The 26,463-nt window shown below is 40.9% G+C and overlaps 6 protein-coding genes across 8 annotated transcripts in view; 2 read left to right on the forward strand and 4 right to left on the reverse strand.

The window, feature by feature from the left end:
* Positions 1-3,657: 3,657 nt before the first annotated feature.
* On the reverse strand, positions 3,658-5,003 carry LOC106964916 (complement C1q-like protein 4). The gene is made up of 4 exons (XM_015060706.1): positions 4,900-5,003; positions 4,712-4,816; positions 4,487-4,627; positions 3,658-4,407 (listed from the first exon to the last, which is right to left on the reverse strand). Exons 1-4 carry the CDS (start codon positions 4,904-4,906, stop codon positions 3,974-3,976), a joined length of 687 nt encoding a protein of 228 aa, XP_014916192.1. The 5' UTR covers positions 4,907-5,003; the 3' UTR covers positions 3,658-3,973.
* Positions 5,004-6,295: 1,292 nt separating this feature from the next.
* On the reverse strand, positions 6,296-7,869 carry LOC106965092 (complement C1q-like protein 2). The gene is made up of 4 exons (XM_015060993.1): positions 7,808-7,869; positions 7,407-7,517; positions 7,181-7,321; positions 6,296-7,082 (listed from the first exon to the last, which is right to left on the reverse strand). Exons 1-4 carry the CDS (start codon positions 7,812-7,814, stop codon positions 6,646-6,648), a joined length of 696 nt encoding a protein of 231 aa, XP_014916479.1. The 5' UTR covers positions 7,815-7,869; the 3' UTR covers positions 6,296-6,645.
* Positions 7,870-8,953: 1,084 nt separating this feature from the next.
* Positions 8,954-14,205, reverse strand: ftr86 (finTRIM family, member 86). Of its 2 annotated transcripts, none has more exons than XM_015060952.1 (11): positions 12,490-14,205; positions 12,213-12,308; positions 11,897-12,130; positions 11,613-11,775; positions 11,442-11,537; positions 11,292-11,342; positions 11,155-11,196; positions 11,026-11,061; positions 10,880-10,939; positions 10,575-10,777; positions 8,954-9,500 (listed from the first exon to the last, which is right to left on the reverse strand). In XM_015060952.1, the coding sequence occupies exons 1-11, from the start codon at positions 12,997-12,999 to the stop codon at positions 9,165-9,167; spliced, it is 1,827 nt and encodes a 608-aa protein (XP_014916438.1). In that variant the 5' UTR covers positions 13,000-14,205; the 3' UTR covers positions 8,954-9,164. The 2 variants fall into 2 exon arrangements, with proteins under 2 accessions (XP_014916438.1, XP_014916431.1); XM_015060945.1 differs by having other exon boundaries at positions 11,155-11,208.
* Positions 14,206-14,225: 20 nt separating this feature from the next.
* On the forward strand, positions 14,226-17,543 carry nudt8 (nudix hydrolase 8). The gene is made up of 5 exons (XM_015060980.1): positions 14,226-14,248; positions 14,937-15,686; positions 15,796-15,928; positions 16,718-16,795; positions 16,909-17,543. Exons 2-5 carry the CDS (start codon positions 14,938-14,940, stop codon positions 17,122-17,124), a joined length of 1,176 nt encoding a protein of 391 aa, XP_014916466.1. The 5' UTR covers positions 14,226-14,248; position 14,937; the 3' UTR covers positions 17,125-17,543.
* Positions 17,537-24,947, reverse strand: mfrp (membrane frizzled-related protein). 2 transcript variants are annotated; one of them, XM_015060964.1, is made up of 14 exons: positions 24,675-24,947; positions 24,474-24,600; positions 23,602-23,710; positions 22,872-22,997; positions 22,553-22,717; positions 22,243-22,462; positions 21,828-21,958; positions 20,781-20,906; positions 20,637-20,713; positions 20,423-20,571; positions 20,199-20,329; positions 19,336-19,470; positions 18,981-19,108; positions 17,537-18,114 (listed from the first exon to the last, which is right to left on the reverse strand). In XM_015060964.1, exons 2-14 carry the CDS (start codon positions 24,525-24,527, stop codon positions 17,890-17,892), a joined length of 1,776 nt encoding a protein of 591 aa, XP_014916450.1. In that variant the 5' UTR covers positions 24,528-24,600; positions 24,675-24,947; the 3' UTR covers positions 17,537-17,889. The 2 variants fall into 2 exon arrangements, with proteins under 2 accessions (XP_014916450.1, XP_014916457.1); XM_015060971.1 differs by lacking the exon at positions 24,474-24,600.
* Positions 24,948-25,415: 468 nt separating this feature from the next.
* LOC106965101 (complement C2) overlaps positions 25,416-26,463 on the forward strand; it is a 12,573-nt gene continuing 11,525 nt past the window's right edge. Inside the window, exons 1-2 of the mRNA XM_015061004.1 lie at positions 25,416-25,571; positions 25,688-25,794. Of these exons, the coding sequence (XP_014916490.1) occupies positions 25,520-25,571; positions 25,688-25,794 (159 nt within the window). The 5' untranslated portion in view covers positions 25,416-25,519. The remainder of the gene's footprint in view (positions 25,572-25,687; positions 25,795-26,463) is intronic.

Consider the following 26,463-nt stretch of genomic DNA (forward strand, 5'->3'; position numbering starts at 1 on the left):
AATAAGTGAAAAAAAAAAACCCCAAAACCCATCCCAAGGTGGTTCTTTTGGTTTTCCCCTTCAAAAAAAAAAAAAAAAAAAAAAAAAAAAAAATTCGAGGAAAGCCAAAATGTGATAGATGTCCAAAATGTACGAGGAAAACACAATCAAGCAGTGAGACACCGGAAACCTGTCAGATAATAGTCCTGACAAGTTCTGGTTGCTCAAGACTCTTATTTCACAGAGTGAGTGGCAGCGTACACCCTGAACAGGTTGCCAGACCTTTAAATGGCCCTTCTAGTCCATTACAGGAAAACAAATTGTGTCCAGGTAACTTTGAGAGCATAACCCATGGGAAGAAAGAAATGGACTGAGACAGTGGATGAAATTTCACAGATTAGATCATTAGGATGCTTTTATCACTGTGTGTCTTGGTCACTGCTGTTAGGATTTATTTTTTAATTAACAAACCTATGTGGTTGGGTATATTTGACTTGCACCAAATTAGAGCTATTCTGTGTTTCTTTTAGACGAGAGTAAGTGTTAGTCAAAGAATAGCTCTGAAATAAGAATTTAATAATGGAAAGGAGAACAACTTTTATTTCACTCTGGATAGAAAAGAGAGTTGATGTTTCGTTTCAGTCGAAATCCTGATCATCTTCATTTACTTGTTGACTTGTGAGCCTTGTCAGGTTTGAGTACAATTCAAATATTGATGATGGGAAATTAGACTGTGATTGTGAATTTATTTGAGAACGGCTGCATTAACAAAGGCAAGCATCTAAATTAGGGTACAGCCGATATCGAAGGTCAATATCGTTGTTCCAGTAGCTCCTTTTAACGGCAGGGAGTTTCCTTTCAGCAGCTTTAAAGCTTCTCTGTCCTCTTGGGACAGCGGCCTGCCTATTCTGTTTGTCCGCTGCTTGATTCCCACATCAGCTGACCTGTTTCTTCTTGCTTTTTCCTGTGTTCCTCTGCTCTTATCGTCTAGATGGAGGCCAGGACGTATTAGGTGCTCTTTGTTGGCTTTGCACACCTCTTCACAAAACAAGCAATTCATGTAATGACCGACTGTAAAACCGATCTCTTGTTTTCTAACCTCGGATGAGATTTAAAACCCCGGAGTTATGACGTTTTTGGTTCCTCTGAGATGGCTTAACAGTTTGTCAAGTAACAGAAAGAATATTAAGTACAAGCATTTGCCATTTTTTATTCTTCTTCATCAAACAAGAATAATCAAATTCTTTTATAAAAAAAAAAAAAACAATAGTGTCAGAACTGAAGCTTTTCAACTTTTCAGAAGAAGTCATGAGTTTTGATCAATTTCAGTTTAACAATTCATCCTACTGCTGCATGTTCTTTTCACAGACCTAGGATATTGGATATTTCCAGATGTTTTTGATGTGAAGAGGTAGAGGAAAGAGTTTAAAGAGATTAAAATCAGGGATCATGAACTGAACTTCAAGTATTTTCTGCTATCTGAAAAGAAATGGCACAACTACAGTCCTACATTTGAGATTAAAAGAATTTGTACCCCGGGAAGATTTAAATGTAAAGTAATCTTTTAATTTTTATATACATTAACTTGTTTTTTTCAATCTGACTGGAAGAAATCTGAATATTTTAAGAGTGTAAGAGTGACGCCACCAGATGTCAATGTAAAGAGGTGGTATTATGTATTTTTCAGGCACTAGTGCCTTTTTATAGCTCAATAAAGTAACTATGTTATGTTAAGTTGTTATAAAAAATATAGCATTAGAACATGATGAAAAGCTTGACAAAGCTGATTCCACACATTAAATATAGAATCCATTTATAATTTACACATTATAAATGGATTCCACATTTATGAGAATCCATTGACAAGAAGACTGTCAAAGTCTAGGCCCCTCTTTAAATACCATCGATGTAAAAATTTAGATGGCCATTCAATCTCAAACACTTGGAGTTCAGTAAGATGATAAATCATCATGATAACAATGGACACACTGGAATTTTAAATGCTGGTCAGAGATAGTGATCAAGACTTAGAATTAGAGACAATACAGATAAATCTTTATTGTCATTGTACCAACATATAAAGTTTAGTAGTACAATGAAATTGATGTACAAACCACTCAAAACTACACAGAGCATAAAATAAGCGTATAGTCTGGCTGTAAATAAGAAAAAGGAAAAACTAATTGATAAAAATGATACTTTTGTGCTGCACATGGCCCACTTCAATGAGGCGAATCATAAATTAGAGTTACAGCGTTGTTGCAAACGCTGCCTTCACCACTGCTGTGGCGTTAGATCTCCATTTCAGGTCTGCATCCATGTGCGCAACCAGGAACGGAAAGCTGGCCACCTTCTCCACACATTCCTGTCTGATGGTTATCCTTCTGGAGTCGATCATCGCTTCTTTAATGGCCATGCTGTGATTAAAACAACCTGGTGACCTCGGGCTTGTGTGCTCTCTCATTGCCACCAGAAATGAAATGCCAATTAAGATTTTTGTTTTCCCCATTTAATATTGACTACGTGTAAAAATGATCCTATACTCAGTTGCACATTCCTTGGATCAGAGTATATTGTTTGTACTGTTGATAATGTAGGTTTGACTTCTTTATTTTGAAGTTTGAGCCTGAAGATAATATCCAGGTGAAATAATTTAGATTCTCTATCCAGTCTTATGTGTCACATCTGAAGCTGTTTTAAACAATTGAATTTAAAATGGGCAAGTTCAAGCGAGTAGCTAAATTTTGTAGCTATTTTCTGACTCATGAAACTCAACATACGTCTGCCTTACTTGTATGATGCGTCTCTTAACTTTCCCGAATTTGAAGAGTATTTATACTATATACTTAAAGGGAAAAAAAGATGGGATGTATTTTAATTAAACAAAGATAAACACTGCAATCATCTATAAAAAATTGTGTTATATATGTTAAAAGTTGGGTGTTTTAGGGGTGTATTTAATGTTCATCTCATATGTATGATCAGCTACTGCAGCTCTGGAAAACAATGAAGAGCCCACTGCAGGGAACCTCATCGAAAGCCTCCTGGTTATTCCATCAAGTATTGATTTCTGAACTCTTCCTGAGTTAAAACATTATCATTGTTGTTTCTAAACGAATATGAACCTGTTTTCTTTGCATTATTGGAGGTCTGAAAACAATGCATCCTTTTTTTTTTTTTTTCCTGCAAACTAATACTAAATTTTTGCTTGGAAATTTGGAGACGTCAGTAGTTCTTAGAATAAAAGAACAATGTTGATTTTACTCAAACATAAACCTATAAAAAGAAAAAATAAAGAAACGAATCATTTTAAGTGGCCTCTCTTCATTTTTTCCAGAACTGTATATAATCTTCACAGTGCAAATTGAGCCATGGAAATATCCTGTACTTTAACCTTCAATGATGGGATTTTTTTTTTTTTTTTTTTTTTTTTTTTTAATTTTTAAAACATTACCAAACATCCACCCCAAAGATCATGATTTTAGATATCCTAAACATGTTTTACTACATGTTAACATATCTTATACTTCAATCTTCAGTCTTTCAGAATGGCCACTTGGAGACATTATCTCTTCGTAAGAAAAATTCAGAGATTTGGTTATTATATGCAAAAAAAAACAAAAAAACACATCAATTATTGACAGCAAACCAATGTTCACATTCCAGTATTTTATTGTTTTTACACTTCCTTGTTTGTTGACAATACACAAGAACTCAGATTAAAAGAAAATCACAAATAAAGGAAACTTCTTTGTCTTAAGGTCATTGAAGGATTTAGGGGTTCGAGCCTCAAATCAAACAAGAAATGTCATAATCTGATGAGGAAAAACACAAGATGTTATACTAGTCATGCTTTATGTCAGGAAGATTTCAGATCGCCCAGACTGAAAGCTTATAGGACAACATTTAAAATATGATGTCCCTCAAAGAGCTTAGAACATCATAATGTAAGCGCCTACATGTCATTACAGAGGAGGAAACTAAACTCCCTAACTTATGCGTCAGCATAAAGCAGAAAGGCGCTGAAAGTGTTATAGTGGCTCGAGTCGTCACAGAGGAAGCATCCCTTGGCCAACTTGACTGACACTTTGTCTCCAGCTTTCAGTTTGAGGGCAACAGCTATGGTGGTGCTGTCCTCCTGGTCGCTCCTGTTGAGTTCTCTGGATCCAGCCACTATCTGGCCGTTGACCTGCAGGCTGGTGCAGACAGCCAGCGTGTTGCCAGGAGAACCGGCGTCACTAAAGGAGGTCACGGCCAGGCTGTAGACCCCGGGGTAGGTGACAGTGAAGACGCCAGTGGCCATGTTGTAGGCCATTCCCAGGTTGATGAAGATATGCTGGTAAGCGATGACGGTGTCGACCCCAAACGGTCCGAAACACTTGAAGTTGTCTCCGGTGTACAGAGAGACGGAGAAGGCAACACGGCTGCCTGCGGAAGAAAAGATTAGAGTAGTTAGAAAGTAGAACTGTGATTTCTTGTCTAAATATCTTCTGAATGTGATTCTCACCTTGAAGGGTGACAAAAGTTTGGTTTACTTTATCTAACTCCCTCTCCAGATTAGTTAGAGTTGTACTGAAGTACGTCTGCAGTCGGTTCGTCTCACGCACCATCTTGCAGCATTCACATGAAAGCGTGTCCACATTGCAGGCTGAACACAAAGACAATTTAGCGTCCGTTCAGGTGAAGATGCACACATTCATACACTCTTAAAAACACAATCACAAGTCCTCACCGCTGGCTGAGCTGGTGACGGCGCCCGGAGCGGCTCGCTCAGGTCCATCCCATTCGAACTGACTCCTACCAGGGGCCACATGCAGCAAGCACAACAACACGACAGCTGGAGAGAAGAACAAGCAAAAGATGCATGAACATTTGTCGAGCTTTGTAATTTCATGTTCTTTTGTTGTGTGTTAATCTCACCTCTCATGTTGGTGATATACAGACAGCTTCTAGAGGGAGGACAAGGTGAAAGAAGTGACTGTTTGGGGAAAAGAATCTTGGATATATAGTTCTCCTGGGGCTCCTCCCTTACCACCTCACATTTACGGTTCTCCTCTTTTAAGATCGCTCCACCTTGTTTTGTTCTTCTTTAATTTGGCCCCCTGCTTGCCTCTGTAATAGTATAACTGGGGGTATTTTCATCACTGGGTGCTTACAGAAGCAGCAACACACCCTCCAGTTCTTTGTTGTTGATGCAGGGCACATATCACATATCGTCTGCAGGGAGGTGTTGGTTCTGTCACACCAGGAGATAACAAGAGATGCCTTGAAAAGTTCTGGACTTGTTTCCACATTTTGTCATGTTTCAATATGGTTTTTTAAAAATACAAATCTGAACAGATTCATCTTCACTCCAGTTATGGCAGTGAAGATGAATCTGTTGGCTTTTGGTCAAAGTCTCCACCAGCTCCAGGACACGTTCACACAGCAGGAAAATGCAACCCAAATCTAATTCTTTTGACCATATGTTTGACGTTTTCACAGCGGCTTGTACAGCCTAATTCCAGTCTTTTCACCCCCCTCCCCCAAAATCTGGTTTGTGCCACTTCCAGTTAAACTAAATTGGATATGTATCTGATAGTTTTCAAAGCGACTGCAGTCTGAATGTTCACGTTGCATCTCATCCCACTTTTACATCATCGATGTGAAACGTGCATCATAATTCTACATCAGAAGAAACCAAAAGCAGTAAATCTGGCTGTCATGAAATGTGGTTGTGTGGTTGTGATCGCATCTCAGAGTCCTGCTGTCATCACATCTTTTGGAGCCATGCACAGATTTTCTCGCAGGATTTCCCTACATTTAACTCCATCCACTTTACCTTCAATATGGACCCGTTTCATGATCTCTGCTAAACAAAAGCATTATGCTGCCACCACCACGTATACAGTGCATGTAGGCTATAAAGTTCAGTGGATTCAACAGTGCTCTGTGAGACGCTTTGAATATTCTTTAAGGAATATTTAAAGTATTTCTTAGTCTCCGTTATATTTGTCCCTTAATGCTCTCTGGGAAATCTTGGAGACTTTTCATAGAACAGCTGGATTTAGGTAAATCCTAATTCACAATTAGATGACTTTTGAAGCTATCCTGGATTTAAATTAGGGGTATCAGAGTAGAACGTGGCTGAACACTTGCCATTCGAGTTTGAATTTGTAAGAAATGTAAAAAGCAACATCTCTTTTTGATTTCACCCCACAATTATGTGTAACATCATTTTATTGTATAAAATCACAACAAAATAGGTTCTGCTTCATGGCTGTGATGTGACAAAATGTAGAAATAGAAGGAAAAAAAAATCATCTGCAACATCAGATTTAGTGTGAACTTTTATTTTTTTATTGTTGTTTTATTCGCTCACAAATTTATGCTCAGAATGACAGCTGTAGGTTTAAGTCCAGTTTATTTATTTTATCTGAACAATGAAAGCAACTCATATCAGATCATTTCATTGGAACAGGGTCAAAAGTTACATCCAGGATACCTCAATTAAAAAAAAGAGAAAGAAACAACAGCTAGGTTACTTGTTCATATTTACTCTTCAGTCGACACGATGCTAACAATTTATGCGCACGACGTACAAACTGAGCGCAGCGGATCAAAGCATTGAACTCATGACTGTTGACCTGAACAGACGTCGTCTAGCAGAGTTAACGCCAGAGGCAGCTACGCCGTCTCAGCAGCATACAGCAGGAAACCGGTGAACGTGTTATAGTGGGTGGCGTCGTCGCAGATGTTGCACCCTTTCAGCAGGATGACGGACACCTGGTCGCCGGCCTTCAGGTGCCTGGCGATCACAACGGTGCTGCTGTCCTCGCTGTCCAGTCCGTTCTTCTCAACGAGGGTAGCCACTGCCACGCCGTTCACCTGCAGCTGGGCACAGGTGGCCTGGGGCAGGTCAACAGGAGACAGGCTGTAGACGGTGGCCGCCAGGCTGTAGACACCCGAGCTGGGAGCGGTGAAGATGCCGGTCTGAGCGTTGTAGCTGTCTCCCAGGTTGAGGAAGATGTGCTTGTAGGGGACCCGTCTGTCGTCGGCTACGGGGCCGAAGCAGGTCAAAGTTTTCTCGTTGTTCAGGGCGACAGAGAAGGCGCTGCGGTTGTCTAAAAAAAGATAGATAGAAAAAAAAAAAAAGATCTGCTTAATGGGATCAGAAGGCCATGATGTTCTGTGCTGCACTCTGCTTGGCGTGAACACTCACTTTTGATGTTGTTGAGGGTCATCTTAGAGTTCATGAGCTGCTGGCTTATTTCTATGGTTGTCATGTTAAAGAACTGCTCCATCCTCGCCATCTGCTTCTGCATCAGACAGCAGCCACACGCCGCTTGGTCGTTACTGCAGACTGTACACATATAAGAAAACATACAAACGCTAGCTTTGGAGGCGAAACTTGGTAGGGACTCCGTCTAAAGAGACATTTAACCCACTTTTGTTTAGATTAGGGTCTGCAGCAGGTTGTGTGACGGCAGGTCCATTCCAGCCGAATCTATTTTGACCCTGACCAAAAACTGCTTGCAGCAGACACAGCAGAAAAATCGCTGAAACAACAAAAAAACAATGCATTAATCAGGAAACTTTTGCAGACATGCTTTCCAAAGTTTGAACCATCTTTCAAAATGACCATCAAATTGACACATTTTTCCTCTTTTTATAAAAAGCATCAATTTTCAGATTAGCTGTTTTTTTTCTATTAAATTTGTGTTGTTTTATATTTTTAATCAAATTTAAATTTCTTACTTATCTTCAGTAGTAACATTTGTAATTTACAACTCTAAAACATTACACTCCAACAATAATGTCGGTCAAACTTGAACTATTAAAGTCTCACCTCTCATGATGGCAAATGATACCAATCCTTCTGCAGGAGGAGAAAGATATTCACCGATAACACAGGAACAGAGAATATATATTTTTTTCTGTAGCTCCTCCCTTGGTAACCTCCTAACTTTGCTCCTCCTCATTCTGTCCCTCCCATTTGCCTTTAAAACCTGAAGTGTGAGTATAGATTTCTTCATCCCTGTGGCCTCTCTGTCCCTGACATTTCCTCATAGTTTGGGGCTTTGTTCCTCATGCTGCTCAGGTATTATCCGTCACCTGTAAGAGACGCACAAATCTCTTGGATCGCTCACAAAGCTACGTTGTGTCCAACTTCCTGGCCGGGGAACTTCCATTTTTTATTTTATATACATATATATATATATATATATGACAACTACTGTGCTGGGTCAGAAGTGTACAAAAAAAATCATGTTGAAAATTATTCAACTGTAGTGTCCATCCATTTTCTGAACACCCTTGTCCCTCAGTGGGGTTGGGAGGGGTGCTGGTGCCTATCTCCAGCTAACGTTCCGGGTGAGAGGTGGGGTACATCCTGGACAGGTCGCCAGTCTGTCGCAGGGCAACACAGACACACAACCATGTGCACACACACACACCTAGGGGCAATTTAGACAGACCAATTAACCTAACAGTCATGTTTTTGGGACTGTGGGAGGAAACTGGAGTACCCGGAGAAAACCCACGCATGCACAGGGAGAACATGCAAACTCCATGCAGAAAGACCGGGGCCGGGAATCGAACCCAGAACCTTCTTGCTGCACAGCAACAGCTCTACCAACTGCGCCACTGTGCAGCCCAACTGTAGTGTCACTGTCCTCAATATATATGAAGTTTTTTAACATCCTCTTGGAATGAGTAGCAGAAAAATAAGCATTATTCAAAAATCAACTCCTGCAAGGATGAATGACCGAAAGATACTCAGCAGCTCACATAAGTCAGATGTTTTCAAGAGAAAGCGAAACGTTAAGGACACAGACGGTTATTGGCAACAACAGTGCACTACGTTTGAAGGAGTCCAGATGAGCTTTTTCAATCAACAAAAAAGTACCAATAGTCAAGCATGGTGGAGGTAGCATCATGCTGGGGGTCTGTTTCTCTCCTAGTGAAGCTTTTCAATTAAGAACAACAAAACAAGTTTCAAATAAGATGTTTTTTTTTTATTTTATTTTATTGCCTTTCAACAATTTATTAACACTTCAAATCACAATGAGATTGGCGCACAAAATATTCTGGAAATTGCACAGTTAAGTGTTTCCATGCATGTCACGGTCACAAGACATTTTGAGAGCTTAAACGTTAGTTGGAATAATCAAAAACACAGCAACCAATCTACGAGAATCAAAAACTCAATCCAGTTTACAAATGGTGAGAGAGTCCCCTACTCCGGCCCCCAGCCTGAACCCTGCGTACAGTGGCCCGGTGAACTGCGTCTCGTAGTGATGGATGAGATGAGCCTGGCTGTGGGCGATGCTGTAAAAGTTTAGAATCCCAGCATGCTGGTCCAGATAGACGCCGAGCCGCGCAGCCTTGGGCGAGCCCAGAAGTTTCTCCTGGTTATTGTGCCAGAAGGAGTAGCCGGTACCAGACCAGTAAAGGCTCCAGGACTGAGCGTTGTGACCCAGACGACTTTTGTTGTCACTGCTTTTGCGCTCCATGTCCTTGAAAGCAACACCAATGGTGATCTGCGTGGTGGCACAGACAGAAACAAATGAGAGAACAGAAAACCAAGCGATCACAGGAGTAGGTAGCAGGTTTTGATGTGTGACATGGCCCTTCACACAGGGCGGTAGAAGCATCTGGAGGATAGAAAAAAAAAAATCAAAGCGGCAACAAAAATAATCTGCCAGTTGTGCCCAGATTAGCATGTTGTTGCTTATTTGTCAATTCTAAATTGACACCCACACTTGAATCAGAGAATAGATCATTTTTCTGCATTTTTTTTTATAAGTTTTAGAAAGGCACAATTGAATGATATCCATGCAATATTTTCTGTTCATGAAATGACTAAGGGTAAAAGTGAAGGCTTTACTCTCTTTGCTCTTCAATAAAACTGAACCTATATCTGTAAACTTGTCATTTTTCATATTTTAGTTACAGTCTATCACAAAATTTGGAGAAATTCACAAACCAGTGATGCTACTGTGAACGTGCTTCATGGACAAAATCATGAAGAGCACAGACCAGTAAGTGTTGCTTTAAGAAGATGGGAAATATAAACTACGGTTGGACACAGCTGTGAGGAAATCCGCAACAGAAGAAGGGTTTTTTTTAGAAGCTACACAGTCAACCAGTTAATTATGGTCTCAAGTTCTAGCCTTAAAGGCCTTTTTTGCTCCATAATGCAAAAAAACTGTATGCAACAACTGTGTCCAACTGGTCAAACTTGACTAAAGTCTGTGATGCAGAAACATTTTGGATTTGCCCTGGACAGTGTTCACACAGGAGCTTCTACAGACATCAGAAAATGAAATTATGGACAAATTAGAAATGGGCAATCTGCCAAAAAGACTAAATAGGAGTGTTTAGGGACATGATTGGATCTTCACATACATATCTAAAATTTTCCAATTAAAAGTGAACACGACCACAGACTGAGGGAAGATATTAAAAGCAATCCATCCACTAGATGTCTCAACGATCCTCTCCAAAAAACAATCACGAACGTCGATGCCTGAGACAATCATTGGTAGTATTACAATCAGAAAGGCATAAAGTAAGGGTAAAGTTGCATTTAAAGCTTGTGTGTAAAGACTCGCCTTCTGGCCAGTCCACTCGACCTCCCAGTAGTAAGGGCTCCCTGCCAGGGGCTCTTTGCAGAGAACTTGTCTCCAGAAGAAGAAGCGATCAGGGTGGTCAGGTGGATTCAGGTTTTCAGAACGCATTGTGACCTTACGACAATCTTCCGACAGCTTCATGTGGCGGTAGGCTGTGTTTGGGTCTATGGTAGGTTCAAAGCGGACTAGAAAAACAGAAAACATTGTGATGAAGCCTAAGGGCATCTAGAATGCTTCATTTCAGTTTTATATGTTGTACTTCATATTGAAGATTAAAACAGACTCACATTTTAACATTTCCTCTCTTGTTTTTGGCTCTGGATTCACAAGCTTAATTGATCCAGATGCTACAACAGCAAATTCATAATGATGCATTATTAAAAATACAAGTGAAGTGTGACGTTTAGATTAGAGGCATTGCAAGTAGATGTACCTTGAGGCCTAAAAGGTGGGAGAGGTGGAGGGTTTCCTGCAGAGTCGTATCCAAAACAGGTAGGGGAACAGAAAAAAAATTATATACAAATATATATTTTTTATATATAAAAATTATATAAATGTTTACCTTGATGACTCATAGATCCTCTGAATCTTGAAGACTCACGTACTATGGAGGAAACTATGACAATTTTGAAATTGAGAATTAGCATGGTTAAAAAAAAAAAGACAAAAACATCCATATTGAGTGCATAAGAAACTTACACTGATGTCGCATAGGTTGTGGCGGTGGAGAAACATCAATTTCTTCATAGACTATGTATTAAAAAAAAATAATACATTATAAGAAACAAGTCTCTTTCCCATAATAAGAATATTCTGTGTAATATTGGACAGGCAGAGAGGTTTCCAAACCTGAAGCCTGTGCAGCAGCCTGACCAGAATAATCAGTGGACCCTGTGCTTGCTGCTGCCACACCATTGGGTGTTGAAGCCATGGGTTCATGACTCACTGCAAAGACAAACTTTTAGTCCTCAACAAAACAGGAAATAGAAGAGAAAACCATAATGAGGAAAATAATCTGACCTATTTTGACAATCTTGGATAGACTTTCTTTGCAGAGGTTCTGTATGGACTCTTGCAGCTCTTTAATGACCGATCGTATGGAAGCCACCACACCTTCCTCCTGAATAATCCCAGACTGTCCTGTGGCACCAGTCTGCCCCAGCGGCTCCATGAGGAGGAAGTTCTTGAGAAAAACATTGAAAAGAATCAGACTGAACAACCATAACAAGTCATTAAAAAAAAAAAAAAAAAGAATATTTTGTGAAAAGAAAATGAAAATATTTTCTAGAACCATCCTTCCTTACCTTCAGGAAGGAGATATTATCCTGCATGTAAGCCAGCCTGCCCAGCTCCTCACTCTTTTGTTGAAGCTGTGATAAATCTTGCTCTAAATGCTTCACCAGTGTTTCGACTTGTCCGTCAAAGACGCTCTCCTGAGCAATAAGGAGCTCACCAACTTGTGTCCCTGTCAGATTTAGACTCTTCACCAGTTCTGCAAATAAATCAGCGCTCTCCCTTTGAAGGGCCTGCAGCAAGGCCTAGACAGAGAAAGAGAGAGAGATGCCATAAATGCCTTTGTAAATATCTACGTGAAGAAAATCAACAAGGAGTTTCGCTGACTTTTTGTTGACGCGCAGTATGCGGGATCTCCATGATATTCCTCTTGGTCTCCTGGATTCTCCGTTGTACTTCTGCCTGCATCTGGACAAGCTCTTGCTAGAGACACATCAAAGTTTGGTGGACAAAGTGAATAAATGGATTGCAGTGCAGTCAGATCAGAAGTAGAGGCAAATAAAGATAGTTTGTGATCTCTCTCATCTTTATTACGCTCACCAAATATGCACAAAGCACACTAATCTCTTTACTAAGGTGGAAATGACATTTGCCAGTTACATACCTGTCTCTCTCTTCTTTCTTCTTGTGGTCCAACCACACGATGTCCCGTGTGTCCATCCTGGCAACACATCACACACACACACTCCTTGTCTTCATGGCAAAACAAATCCAGTGGTTGCTTGTGTTGAGGGCAGATTCTTTGTTCCACCGAAGGGAGTTGAGGGTACACGCTCCCCTTCCTGGGCCCAATATCCGATATGACGTCCAAGTAGACGGGCATCACCGGGTCAGCTGAATAGATGCCCACCATGTTGCTTTGCTTTATGCTGTTTGTTCTTAGCTTCTCCATGGCCTGTGCAAGCAGCGTATTCTTGGCCACATAAGGTCGAGGCGTGAAGAGCTGCCTACACTGCGGGCAGCTGTAGTGACCTTTGTCGTCTTCCTTGTCCCAGTGGTTTTCGATGCAATTCAAGCAGTAGGAATGTCCACATGTTAGAGTGGTGGGCTCTTTCAGAGTTTCCAGACATACAGAGCAAGCAAAGCTCTCCTCTTCAGGCCAAGCTGAGGCCATGATGATGCTTGAGGTCTGGACGGTATCAATGAAGAAGTATGTCACAGTTTACAAAAATCAATGCTTATAGCAAAAAGAAAGAACAGCAAGGGACCAAAGTAGTAAAATGACAGTTGACTTGAGTCACATGCACTGAAATGCTCAAGCTTCCTTAGCTTGGGGTGGGGCTTGTAGAACAGGTGTGGTGGAGTTTCTTTCTATTATGTCACTGGTGTTTGTCAATCGTTTAAGAGTACTTTTAACCTGAACCATCTAAATCATTGTTTTAAAATTCACAAAACAAAATGATTGGGATAAATGTTTGACATTTTTTGAATAACAATTGGTTTAACTCTCTTTTTTGGGAAATGAAAATAATGAGGAACACTTTTTTGCCCACAACAAGACAAACTGGTTATTTGGCACTAATCAGCCATGACGTAATTCATGGGGTTTTGTGTGAGTTGAATCACTAATTATTTCCCTACTACTAACCCAGCCCTTATCCAAAAAAGAGGAAAAACAAGTCTTATGTGAGGTATGTCTGACGTCTGCACAGGGAGGCGCTGACGCATGCGATGCTCAGAGTCCCAGTTGGATCCGCCTCATTTTTCCAACGGCGCAAGCCATTTAAGGGTTTTTATCTAAGAATTTGTTTTACAGTCTTGTTTTTAATCTTATCTATTAGTGTTGAATATTTAGCCTGTTTTAGTCTCTACTCTTTGGGCGCGGGGTTACTTGCACCCATGTTGGAACGGGGTATAAGCTCTGTGACCCCCCACTTTGTCTACAGCTTTCCACAACCTCTGTGTGTGTTTTATTTATTTGCTTATGATGCAAAATAAGTGTCCAATTCGTGTTAGCAGAACACCCTGCGGTTCATATCATGAGATCTGAGCTCTTTTAGCATTTAGTGGTTTTCATTTAGACTACACAGCTGGAATTAACAGCTGGGCTGTTTTAATGTCAAACAAGAAACAATTCATGAAAATATAAATAAATTGAATCAGTAAAAGTGCTTGATAAGTTGTATTACAAGGTCTATATTTAAAACATTTTCAGTTGTTATACATTCATGTCGTAAGCAAAGCATGTTAAGTTGAACGAGTTCAGTAGATCACCCCTCCCTCGCCGAAAGTGACCATAACTTCTACTGTACATGGCGCCGTTATGAGAAAAAGAAGCGGACCCAAGGGCAGCTAGCCGGGTAGCACGACGAATAACCAGGTATTGTTTTTTTCTCTCAGTGTGAACATGTTCAGCTCTCGGTGTATGTTGTGCTCTCGTAAATTTTTTTATTTTATTTTATATATATTTATTTGTCTTACGTGTGTCCTGAACTTATGTGGGACATGTTGAATAGGCGTAGTTTGTAAGTCACAATTTCCAGCTGTGTAACGGATGACATTAGCTTGCTAGCCATCTGTGTTGCTAATGTTTTGCTAACTTATCCAGTTAGTTTGGGTTGCTATTCTGAAAGCTCGATACAGAGTCGGTCTTGACTGCTACCAAATAACTCTGCTGTGTTATTTGAATATTAGTTAGCATTTGCAAAATAATTGCCTCAAGATAAAGTAAAGCACATTAAGTTAGGTAGCAGCAGAGAATGACTTGTGGGCATCAACTTTACCTGCTGGGTGTTGAAATTATGTCTTTGCTTTAATAAACTCTTCCAAACATAAATATTTTTACATTTTGTCAAGTCACAACGTACTTTATCAGGTGGTTTTAACTGGAGACTAGTAATTTTTACATAATGTAAAGGGAAATGTTTACAAATACAAATCTAATTAGTGTAGAATGCATTTGTATTCTTTTAGTCTAATAATTTGTCAGTCTGCAAGTTTAAGAATGTGTAATCAGGTTCACATGACCATTATTTATACTGATGAGTCAATAATAAGCACAACCTGTCTGTACATTGTTCTAATCTCTGTATGTTTTCTGTTTGTTTACAGGATGTTCAGGGGTCCACAAATACTGGTTTGGGCTTGTAACTTAAGGTCACTGCAGCTGTCAAAGGAATTTCGCCTTCTTGCTTTCTCTGAACACATTGACTCAACATGTTTGGAAGTAAGACACATTCGTGCTAGGAGACATGATCAAATCCATGAAAAAAGCACAAAGACTTTATGCTGTTCATCTCAGCTGACGTCTTTCAGCACAGACAGTGAGAATTATCAGCTAGAAGGCCTTATATCTGAAACCCCCATTTCCAAAGCCATTCTGAAAAGCCGCTGTCATCACCCTCAGGTCTCTGCCAAAACCAAAGCACCTTATATTTTCAGCACTTTCTGGCACTGTTTATTCAACAGGACTTCCTGGCCTTTGGATCTTAGCCCGGCTACATCTTATAATATACCAGCACTTAATCCCCGGGTCTCAAACCAGCTCTACTGTCGAGCACAAAACAACTATCACTCCGTCCATCAAATCAGAACTGTTCATCAGGCTGTCCCTCATGTAACAGACATCTGGAAGGACTGCCTGTCCCTTGAGAACGAAAACAGATGTCGACAGATCCTGCAGGCCAACTGGAAGCACTACGACATGGACAAAGTGAGGCAAGGGGCCGGCCAGGCTCAAGGACAGAACAAAGGGAAGTGGGCTTCGATCTTGATTTCCCTCTGCTACGATAAAGGAGGACCGGCGTTTCTGTTTACTCTGCGCTCCTGTATGCTGAAGGGCAAGCACAAAGGAGACGTCAGGTTAGTGGGAGGTGGGAGGCTGGAGACAAGCACACACTACAACATTTTCCTGTATGTCACATTTCATTGATTTGCAGGCAGAGTACTATATTATCTGTCCTTCTTGTAGCTTTGCTGGAGGAAAGGGTGATCCATCAGACAGAGATGTAGTGGCCACTGCATTGCGGGAAGCCAGAGAGGAGCTGGGAGTTACTATTCCAGCTGAAAGGGTCTGGGGTGTCATGAAACCTCTGAGGGACACAGTGAGTGGAAGGTGTTTTGATCTGATTTGAAGGCTTACTTTGATTTGTCCCCTGTTGAATCCACAGAAGTAATAACTATAAAGATATATATATATATATATATATATATATATATATATATATCATTGAAGGGGCGGTACTATGTATTTTCCAGGCATGAAGTACCATCTCACAGCATAATTAAGTAACTATGCTACATTCAGTCGTTATAAACATGACTTGAACGAAATTTGACTTTGCAATTTGGTGCCTTGAAATTGGCATCTGTCTCTTTAAGAAGCTCCCACTCTTTCCGACACTCCACCTTCAGCATGTTAAATCTCAATATGTCATTTACATATCTCAGTCTCAGTGCTGGACTGAGAAAATGTTTGTATAATGAGATCAGAAGAGACGCAGTTCTACCAGGTGTTTGCTTATTGCTGCTAGTTTGAAGAAGCTGAATGAGGAAGGTGCAAAGGAGGGTCCAAGGAGGAGCTTTGTGGAAATATAGGGTGTTTGTGAGAGCAGGCTTCAGGCACCCCTGAATGGTTGCCATGGGAGATTCAAGGATTTCCCTAACATGCATGGAAGAATGAAAGCCACAGGGAGGTATTGGTAGAAATCTCCTTGAGTCTAAAAAAGGCTTGACTGGAGAGGTCCACCATTCAGCAATTAACAATTCTAACTTGTTTGGATGTTAGAATGGCCCAGTCAAAGTCCAGACTTAAAGCCAGCTGAGAAGTTGGTCGTAATGTAAGGAAGCTCAAGGCTTGTGACTTAACAGTATATCTTGTTATTTCTCTGCAGTCAGGGATGATGATTGCTCCGGTGTTGGCTAACCTTGGTCCTCTTGAGGAGTTGGCATTCAAACCAAACCCAGAGGAGGTATAGTCAAATCCAAACCAAGATTGTTTTTTTTTTTTGTTTTTTTTTTTTGTTTATTTTGTGTAATTTCTTCAAAACTTTAATTGAACTTGTTTTGTCTGTATTTCCTTCAGGTGGACGAGATCTTCACCTTGTCCTTGTCACACCTGTCCAATCCGCAGAATCGCGGCTACACAAACTTTCGTACTGGCAACAAGTATGGATACACACTACCAGTGTTTCGTAACAGCAAACACCGAGTATGGGGTCTGACTGCAGTCGCTCTGGACCATACTCTCAAACTTCTTATACCTCCATATGGATCTGTTACTGAGGTTTTCAATGGCTGAACGCTTCTTTTTGTAGCAGACCTCAATAATCGGTTAAGAAAATCTGGATTTCTTACATCCGGTCGAATGTTTAATAATTCTGTTGTGTTTATTAACGTGTTAGGAGACGGATCTTTTCTCTTATGCATTTGATGATTATATATTATAATCTTTTATGAGGAATCAAGACAGCAGTCAGATTTTTTGACCTCACTGAAAGGCACTGTTGAAGGTTTTCTTCTGTTCTTTTTTTTTGAAGTAAAGTGAAGGAGAATATTTAAGTGTTTGACTAAAACACAAGGAAACTTGTGATGTCATATAGTGAACCAAGCACAAATAGAAAAAGAGTTTACCTTCTTAGTTCATTGTTGATCAAATCCTAAATAATCAAGGCTTTTCATATTTGTTGAAGAACAATGCAATAAAAAAATTATTTTAAAGCAGTATGCAAGTGTTTTTTATTTTACAGTATTGACGTTAAAGCAAGAAACTGAAAAGTCAGTTCACTTAACAATTGTTTCTTACTTCATCTGTAGACTTGAACCATTAGTTTTAGGTCCATTTAAAGTTGCACCACTTTAAATGCCTTCATGCTCACGTTGCTCAGCGAATTCAGTAATTTCTTGGTCAAAGGTCATGTAGCTTTATCCCGACCTCCAGAAGGACAAAGAGCAAATGTTCAATTCTGAAGGACTTCACAACCTTGCCCTGCAGTTATTTTCTAGTTAAAACACTAACATATACAGCCCCCTTTACAGCAGTAAACGTGTTGCTGCAGTTTCAGCTTTAAGGCTGTGAACACTCCACTGGGTCTTGTGAGTCTGGTAAGAGGTGGCAGTTGAAAGGCCAGCTAAAGGAGAAGAGGTCCAGCGCCTGGCTGCACTGCTGCTCAGCGGAGGAGCAGACTGAGCGGCAGGGCTGGAGGACCCCACCCTGAGGGCTGCACTGAGGAAGAAACATCCCACACACCAGCTTTCGTAGAGGCTCGAAGCACGCCAGCTCCATTAGCACCTGTCCACAGAACAAAGTAAACGCTGATTATCACTGTCTGGCTATAACCTGTGTTAAAAATGTCTGTACTGATAAAACGTGTCATAACAGTCTACTTTATTTGAGTAGTTTGATTGTAACTAACGAGCTAGACACATAAGTGACACCCTAAACTCTCCCCACACATCAAAGAACAAGTTAAGGTTATAGTCTAAGTCTGTGACTTCAAATTACAGCTCATAGTCACCTCCCATAAACACACATTATGGGTATATTACACATTTTCTGAATCTTTAGAGTCTGTGTAGTATTTCAGTTGTTAACTCTTGTGTCCTTCGTGTCCCTGGATACAACTGGGCCAAAAGAAATGTATCGTTTAGGCAAGAAGTGTGCATTATTTTTGGTTTAACAAGGTCTAGTAACCTCTGCGTTGTTGGTCAGGGAGATTCCAAACATGGTTCAAACATGATTCAAACACTATGTTATAGATTTATGACAAATATCCGTAGCATAAGCCTCATCTGGACATTCACCAGTTTCATAAAACAGAATTGGTCCAAAGAGGTTAACCTTATGAACTACTTATGACTAATCCACCACTTTGAAAGGGTAATCACACCTAAATATCTAGAAACTAAAAGACGTGTATTTTTCAAAAATTATGGTTAAGCATTGCCATCCTGAGATGGACCAAAAATTGGTCTGGTCCATGGATGTATATGGTTTGTTTTGGAGTGTGGCTGCTCATCCCAAAACATTTTGTTTTTTTCTTTCTTTCCAAACTAGTTATTGTGACTCTTTGAAGCAATAAAGTAAAAGAAAATGCGTTGGCACAGTAAAATCCTTTCAGGTGTGTTATTATTATGTGTTATTAAGGTAACCTTTACCCGGTACTGTCGCAGGAGTGTAGCGGCTTCCCTCTGGTCAGCGATGGACAGCCATATGTTGGGGAATGAGGTAAAGTTGTAACTGAGGCCCTGACACATCTCCACCTCTATGATCTCACATGATGAAGCTGGTGTTATGTGAGGGAGAAAAAAAAAAAAAACACTTAAATTTATTGAAACAGCTGTAAGAAATCTGAACTCATTTAAATTGGGACGTCTTTTGTGTCTGAGCTTCCTGTGTTTCCTTTACCCTGATATGAACAACAGATTATCTCCTATGTCAACCTCTCAGCAGCAGCAGACAAAAGAAACTATCAGTGCTTCTTGATTGAGGCCGGTGATAACGTGGACTCACTGAAAGGAGGGTAGGTGGAGTTAGCACAGCCCTGCTCATCAGCACCGTCTGAACAGTCGCTCCACCCGTCACACAGCCACTGCTGCTGAAGGCACTCCCCTGTGCTGCAGGCGACCTGGTTCGGGCCACACGTTCCTTATCGGGGCAAACAAAAACAAACAAAGTCGGTATGACAATATGCGTGCTTTTAGATATGCTGGTTTTTCGCCTTCTCTTGCGACGTGTCAAGGACAGAAACATTTGCATTGGAACCTGGTTGCATTTGTATTTATAGTATGTTATTAAAAGGACAAATCTACATTAAGCTGCAAAAGATTCAGATTCTCTCAGTTACCAAACAACATCAATAATTTCATTGGGCTTTTCTGTAACAGACCAACATGCCGAGTAGCTGTGAAGGGAATGGAAAATGCATGCACCGATTGCAGAAACGTAACAGATAAAAAATTTCAGCTCCTCTTGAGTTAGTGGTAACAGTAGTAGCTGCAGTATTTCTCTACCACCTTTGCACATGTAGGAACTGAAATTCTTCATAATTCTCAGCTCCTGTCTTAAATCTTTGTAGCCTCTGACAGATGTTTTTTCTAGGGCTACTTGTATTTAGCTGTCTGAATGTTCTTGTCCTTGCTGTAAAAAAGCAGCTGGATGCTGCCGTCATTATGAGAAATCAAGCTGATGGTGTGTTCAGAGTGATGGGCAGTGTTTTTGCTTTGCTATAAATGATGTTATGCACCGTTTTGTAATGTTCTCAGTAACTTTTGAGCAACAGCTTATTTTCTTTCGACACATGTTGGAAATATGGGGGTGAAATTAGAGGGATAATAAGAAACAAGAACGCTAACTTTATTAAAGCAAAGACTCACTGTTCAGCACAGACACAGCCCGGTATGTTGCGTTAAAGCCGCTGTCTGCCACGCCCTCATCTGCCACAAACACCACTGTCATGTGCGGGCCAGAGGAGGTCAGGTCTGGTGGGAAGGTAGTACCGCAAAACCTGTCACCGAGGCACAACAGCTCTGCCTTAGTGCAATTCTTGAACTCAGGCGAAGGAAAACACAAATATTATCACAGTCAAAGAGCTTCTTACCGCCCTAAAACTCTCCCGGCTCCAATGCTGCTGCTGTCATGAACCTCCACATAGTCAAACTCGCACACATCCTGCGTCTCCAGACTGAAGTTTCTGAAGCTTAGCTTGATGATGTGACCCTCATCAACAGATATATGCCACACGCACGACTAGGGGACATAAAAAAGGCTGTTACTTTTCAGTTATTAGTAGTCTGGGTGTGTTTGGTTGTTACCTGTTGGTGAGGATAAGGCCTGGGGTGATTCGGACTTGCCAGGTAACCATGCGGCCCAGACTTCTGACCACCGCATTCTGGAAAACAACAGCGATCACAGATCCTTTCTTCCTGTTGGGTTTATAATAGCGTCTGTGCTCTCACCTTTGTGCTTTTGACTACAGTTTGCCTCATCTGTTTGGTCGTTACAGTTTGGATGACCGTCACACACAGACACAGGCAGCAGGCACCGGCCACCATCACACATGAACTCTTCTCTGCTGCAGCTCTCTGGGGAAACAGAGAAGATCCTGGGGTGAAAGTGGAAATGAATGTGAGTTTGCACAAACATAACAGGGGTTCCCAAACTTTTCCAGGCCATGGCCCCCCAAACAGCATTAGCTTCTGGCCGAAGACCCCTTTTGCAAACCCACAGACAATGCTACAAAATTTATAAAGAGACATTAACTTTTAGATTTTATCTTCTCACATTCATCTGCTAGTCAGTAATGATTACATTCATTTCCAGAAATGCTCCTCACATCTTCTAATTTTAGGTGGCCATGAGTTTTGTGGTGGAACAATATAAATCAGATAATTTTATCAGATAACTTTCTTAGAATTCTTACTTTTGATGTCAGACAGTTATGGTCGTCTTCTGACTGTAATTCTGAGATTATAGTGAGAATCTCAGAGTTCTGACTAATCTCCCTGACATCAAAAGTAAGAATTCTCAGAAAAAGGTCAAAATTCTGGGGGAAAAAAGTCAGAATTGTGAGATTTTTTCTTTTTCAGCAGCGGGAATCCTCTTCTGTTAATTGTATTTAATTTCCACATTAGAGGGGTTTTTTCCACACTGTCCTCCACAACAGGAAGAAAAATGTTTTTCACCTTCACTCTTTGTCTTATTGTAAACTTTTCCATTTCACTCTTCCTATTTGCTGGCTTGAGGAAAGGAAGTTGATCAGGAAGATGAGTGTGGCCCTCTTTGGGACAATAACGGCAATTTCTTCCATCCCTGCTTTTCAATGATGATTGAAAAACAGATTACATTTATAAAATAAATAAATAAAATGAATGATTTAAAACATCATTTCTTTCATGTAACTTCCCCCCCCCCACCTCATCTTCCCTCCAGCTTTTTGAGGGGCCCTCCGTGGGGCCGAGGCCCCCCACTTTGAAACACACTGATCTGGAACACTGAATACTGACTTTGTGCAGGGGGGACAGCTTTGTACTGCGCAGCAAAGCCGGCGCCGGCGATGCTGCCGTCAGAGTGGAAGGTGACCCACACGGTACTGCTGTTTGTGTTGATCGTTGGTGGGGCGATGTTACCACAGAACCTGAAGAAAATGATTCACTTCAATCATTTTACTATGTTGTCGTGTTACAACATTTCGTATGTAAAAAGGTCAACACGTTCCTGAGTAGATAAAAATTTTGCATGCAAGCCTTTTGACTAAAAGGACTACAAATATTTGCAAATCTTTAGCGCCATCTTGTGTCATTTTTTTTTAAACACCTCTTCCAAAAGATTGAGGTGCAAACCTTACATTGGAGTTAAGCAGCTTAGAGTAATAAACCTGTGGTAGATTTAGATTTTCATCCTGCCCGCAACCTGACCGACCTGGTGAACACTGAGACCTGCTCGACCTGCTGCTGAACCTCCAACCAGTCAAACAGACAGGGGGAGGGTCCCTCCACTGCCAGATAGGAAACACGGATCTGAACCAGGTGTGGGGGTGCGACCCGGATCTCCCAGACGCAATGTGAGTTTGAGGGGTAGGAGCCAGGGTGGTTTGGGGAACTGAAACTGCCCCCTGAGTCAGTCAGGACACCTCCACAGCCTGGGAGACAGAGAGGAATATTTTATTAAAGGGGAAAAACAAATATGCACTGAAAGAAACGTGAGTACTGTTGACTGAGGATCGACGTACTTGTTTCAGACTGGGGGATCACAGCAGGCTGTGGTATGACTGTGCTGTCCATGTGACTTCTGTTCAAAGGTGCTGCGGTTGGAGTGTGGGGCACATCATGCCCTGTGCTCTGTAAGCCTGCAGAGGTCGTTGCCAGGTGATTGTCCACTGCCTGGCTTTTCAGCTCTAAAAGAAAAGCAGGACATACTGAGAAAATGACACACATCTGGACAGAGACTTTTGTCTACTGTACATTTTAAAGTCCATTCATCCATTCTTCTCAGTCATTTTTAAGTATCACCTATTGCATTCTGAGCAACTGCGTGCAGCAGGAACTCACGGGTGAGAATAAGAGCCAGCGCCAGTCCGATGGCTGTTAGCAGGAGCAGGGCAGCAGCAGAGACCACCACCGCCCCCCACCCACCACCTCTGCCTCTGAGCCGCATGGAGCACATTTCCACAAAACCTGAAGGACAGATTAAGCATTTAATCTGATTTTAAATACCTTAATTTACTCCTACACTGCATAAACACAGAATCTGATCAAGTTTTTTTTTTTCCTCTGGCAGATTTTTTTCACTCACAACATGTAAAAATGGCTTGTTGGGTGAAATAATCTAATATTGGAACAGTGCTTTTTATCTATATTAAATGACTGACTTAAAACAAGCGCCTATATCTTGCTGAAAAGTTGCCTGTAAGTTAGTTTTGTCTTATTTCAAGTGTAGTAAGATATTTACACAAAACTACTTTTTGTGTTTTTGAAGTGTAGCTTAATGAAATGTACAAAGCCTCACGATGAACAAAACTAAAACGTTTCATTTCATGTGATACACAGACTCTCCGAGTTCTGCTTTCTGTCCAGGTAAACGCAAAGCAATGGATGGATTTGACTGTTTTCACAGTCATGAAAAAAACTAACAAGTTTGCATTAAGTAAAACATGCAAGCTAATTATCTCTATAGTCCCTCACTTAGTTGAGCTACTCATTGGTATAATTTATTGTATGTAAACCCAAACTTTAAAATCCATAAATAAATGAAATGTCAGTCAGGGATTGGCTGACTCACTGGCTGCTGGGGGTTTGATTGGTTCAGGGGTGGATGAGGAAGTCCTGAAGCCGTCCACCCGCTCTTCCTGCTCCCCCTCCAGCTCAAAAGCGGGATTACAGAACACATTCTGTAGAAAGGAAAAGGGAATTAATTTAAACAAGATTTTATTAACCGAGAACTTTTTAAATAGACAGTATAAGAGAACATAGTCGTCCTAAATGACGTATGTTAGGACTGTCTTGTTTTTAGCTAGCTCAATATGTTGACCTTGCGGTTGTATCACTTTAAAAAGAATTGTTTCAATTAATTGACATCGGTCTGCTAAAGGTCATGCCACATTGTCATGGATTTATCTTGAATTTGACCACACCACTCCAGAGCCTTCAAATAGTTATTTAAAGCAATTTATAGAAGAATCTGCTGGTGTGCTTCATTGTCCAGCTGCATAACCAAGATGTTTTTGGGTTTAAAGTCAGAAACAGATTATTTCTCGGATGTGATAGAATGCACACCTTTCAAAACATTTACAGCCATCATTAAGATGTTTTCTGGCCAATGTCTATTCTGTTTCGTCAGCAGATTGTTGTTCAATGTCTTTCATATTACTGAATCTCTAAAACTGACCTAAAGTGAGTCGGGTAAGGCCTTAGATATTGTTGTGGGTTCTCTTAAAACCTTTTTGATGAGTCTTTGATACTGTCTGGATTACCCAGATGCAAAAAAACATTTAGTAGGCTGTCCACTCCAGGAAGTGCTCCTCACTGTTCCATATGTTCTCCTTTTGTAGATAGTAACTCTCACTGTGGCTCGGGCCCACTGTTGTTACTCATAAAATTAAATAGTACTAACATTCAAACCATCTACCACCAGCTTATTGCTTTCCAGCTTACCTTATAAATGTCAGAGGAGTCAGAGTAAACAGAGACCTGGCTGAGATCAGACATCTTCTGTCTCAAAGGGAAATTCTGATTCCGGTCAGCAATCCTCTCCAATGGTCCGGCGTATTTAGGAATAAATCTGGAGGGACATCGCAAAGACAGAGCTGTTTCTGTATTAGAATTTTTCAAGGACATTTTCCAGCGTTTTCTTACCATCATGCATTTTGCCCAAACAGTTAGCCTTCTCTTTGACTGCAAAATCTTCCAGTCTTCGATTCTCCTGCACATAGAAATTCTTTGTTGGCAATCCATAACCATAATTCTCACGAAAAGCAGCAATAAAACCAAGATAATTCAGGGGGAAGGAGTTTTAAGTTGCAGTTGTCAACATAACCGTCCTCGGTGCTCTTTATTCTCTGTATTTCTCTTGTGTGTTTTTGAAAAACTGGCTACAAAAGGGTTTCAGAAAGTTGTTCCCAGTGCTCAGCAAAGCCATGTCAGCTGAGAGGACTAAGCCCTGAGAAGGAGGGGAAAATTAAAGTGAGGGGGGCTGTTTGGGGTTTGCTAAAATGTTTGTAACACTTAGGTTGTACAGAGACATACGGTCGCACGGCTGAGCAGGAGCGGCCTGGCGATCAAACATTTGAGTGCAAACAAACATGAACGGACAAACAGAATTTTAGGCAACGGGTGAAGACGAAGCAGAGTTAGTTACTACCTCAAAAGTTTGAGGTAATCGGTGCAGCTTGGTCTGGGAATATCAAATCTGTTATTTTGAATATGCAAAGTTGTCTTTATATGCCTTACTAGAGAGTACATGGTTTACTCTGAAAACAGAATCATTCAGCAGAAAGGGGTAGTGTCACTAAAAACGAAAGTGCTGAAATAAATCTATTTTCTGTCCTAAATTGCTCAATCCCTCTGTCCCTGTTTGGTAGCTGGATGTTAATGGGTAATCAGTCATCAAATAAAGCCACCGACTGCAGGACGACTCAGAAGGTCCGTTAGTGGTCTCTGCCACTTAGAAACAGAGAAACCGAACTCTGCCGAGTCTGATCATGAGTGTTAAATCCGCACTGTGGCTCCTTGTCTCCATCACCGTCCTGGAGGGTGAGTGTGTCAGTTTTATTCAATATTTGCAACACCAAATGGGGATCGCTTGGTCCAAAATGACTGGTTGCATTTGCGTGTTTGTCTCAAACATTATTTAACCTGTTGTGCTCCAGTGGCTCCACAAGAGTTTGACTACTACTCCGAAACGTACGATGACCAAGGACCTCTGAACTGCTCGACCACGGAGACGATCAAAGGCGGGAGTGTCACATACTCAGAGGTGGGGATTATGAATCGCTCCCCACTTTATCACAGCAATGTCACGCTGCTATTTAAATAAGGTGTCACATTTACATCAACATCTTCATCTCAACAAATTAGAATAACTGTCAAAAACTTTATAGATTTCAGTGAATTAATTCAAGAAGTGAAGGCCATTGTAGGTCATAAATTCATGACCTACAGAGTGATGTTTTACAAGCATCATATTCTGATAGGGTTGATTTTATGACTCCCAGGTGTTGGTTCCTGTAGCAGTGAGGGTGGGTGGCATCAAGACCTTCTGGAAAATAAAATCATCTTCTGCATGAAGCTTGTCGGCAGAAAGAACCATAAAGTGTTTGACAATTTCCTGGTCAACAATTTGGATAGCTTTGGACTTAGTACTGAAGTTGACCAATGCTAACAGGTAGCAATAGTGGTGCCGTATCAAAAATGATGGGCTGAATTTGATATGTTTTGACTTTAAACCTGTCTTACAATTTATATATATTTACTTGGGACTTGACTTGAGTTGCAAACGACTGACTTGGTCCTCACTCTGATTGTGTGTATGGGTGTGTGTGTGTGTGTGTGTGCGTGTGCGTGTGTGTGTGTGTGTGTGTGTGTGTGTGTTGACTCTTAATGCTCTGACTCAGGCTGTTCGTCAGAGCATTCATGTGTTTTTATT

Source organism: Poecilia latipinna, unplaced genomic scaffold (assembly GCF_001443285.1).
Source record: "Poecilia latipinna isolate Pla-1442-1.1 unplaced genomic scaffold, P_latipinna-1.0 Scaffold68, whole genome shotgun sequence".
In the NCBI taxonomy this organism is placed as follows: domain Eukaryota; kingdom Metazoa; phylum Chordata; class Actinopteri; order Cyprinodontiformes; family Poeciliidae; genus Poecilia; species Poecilia latipinna.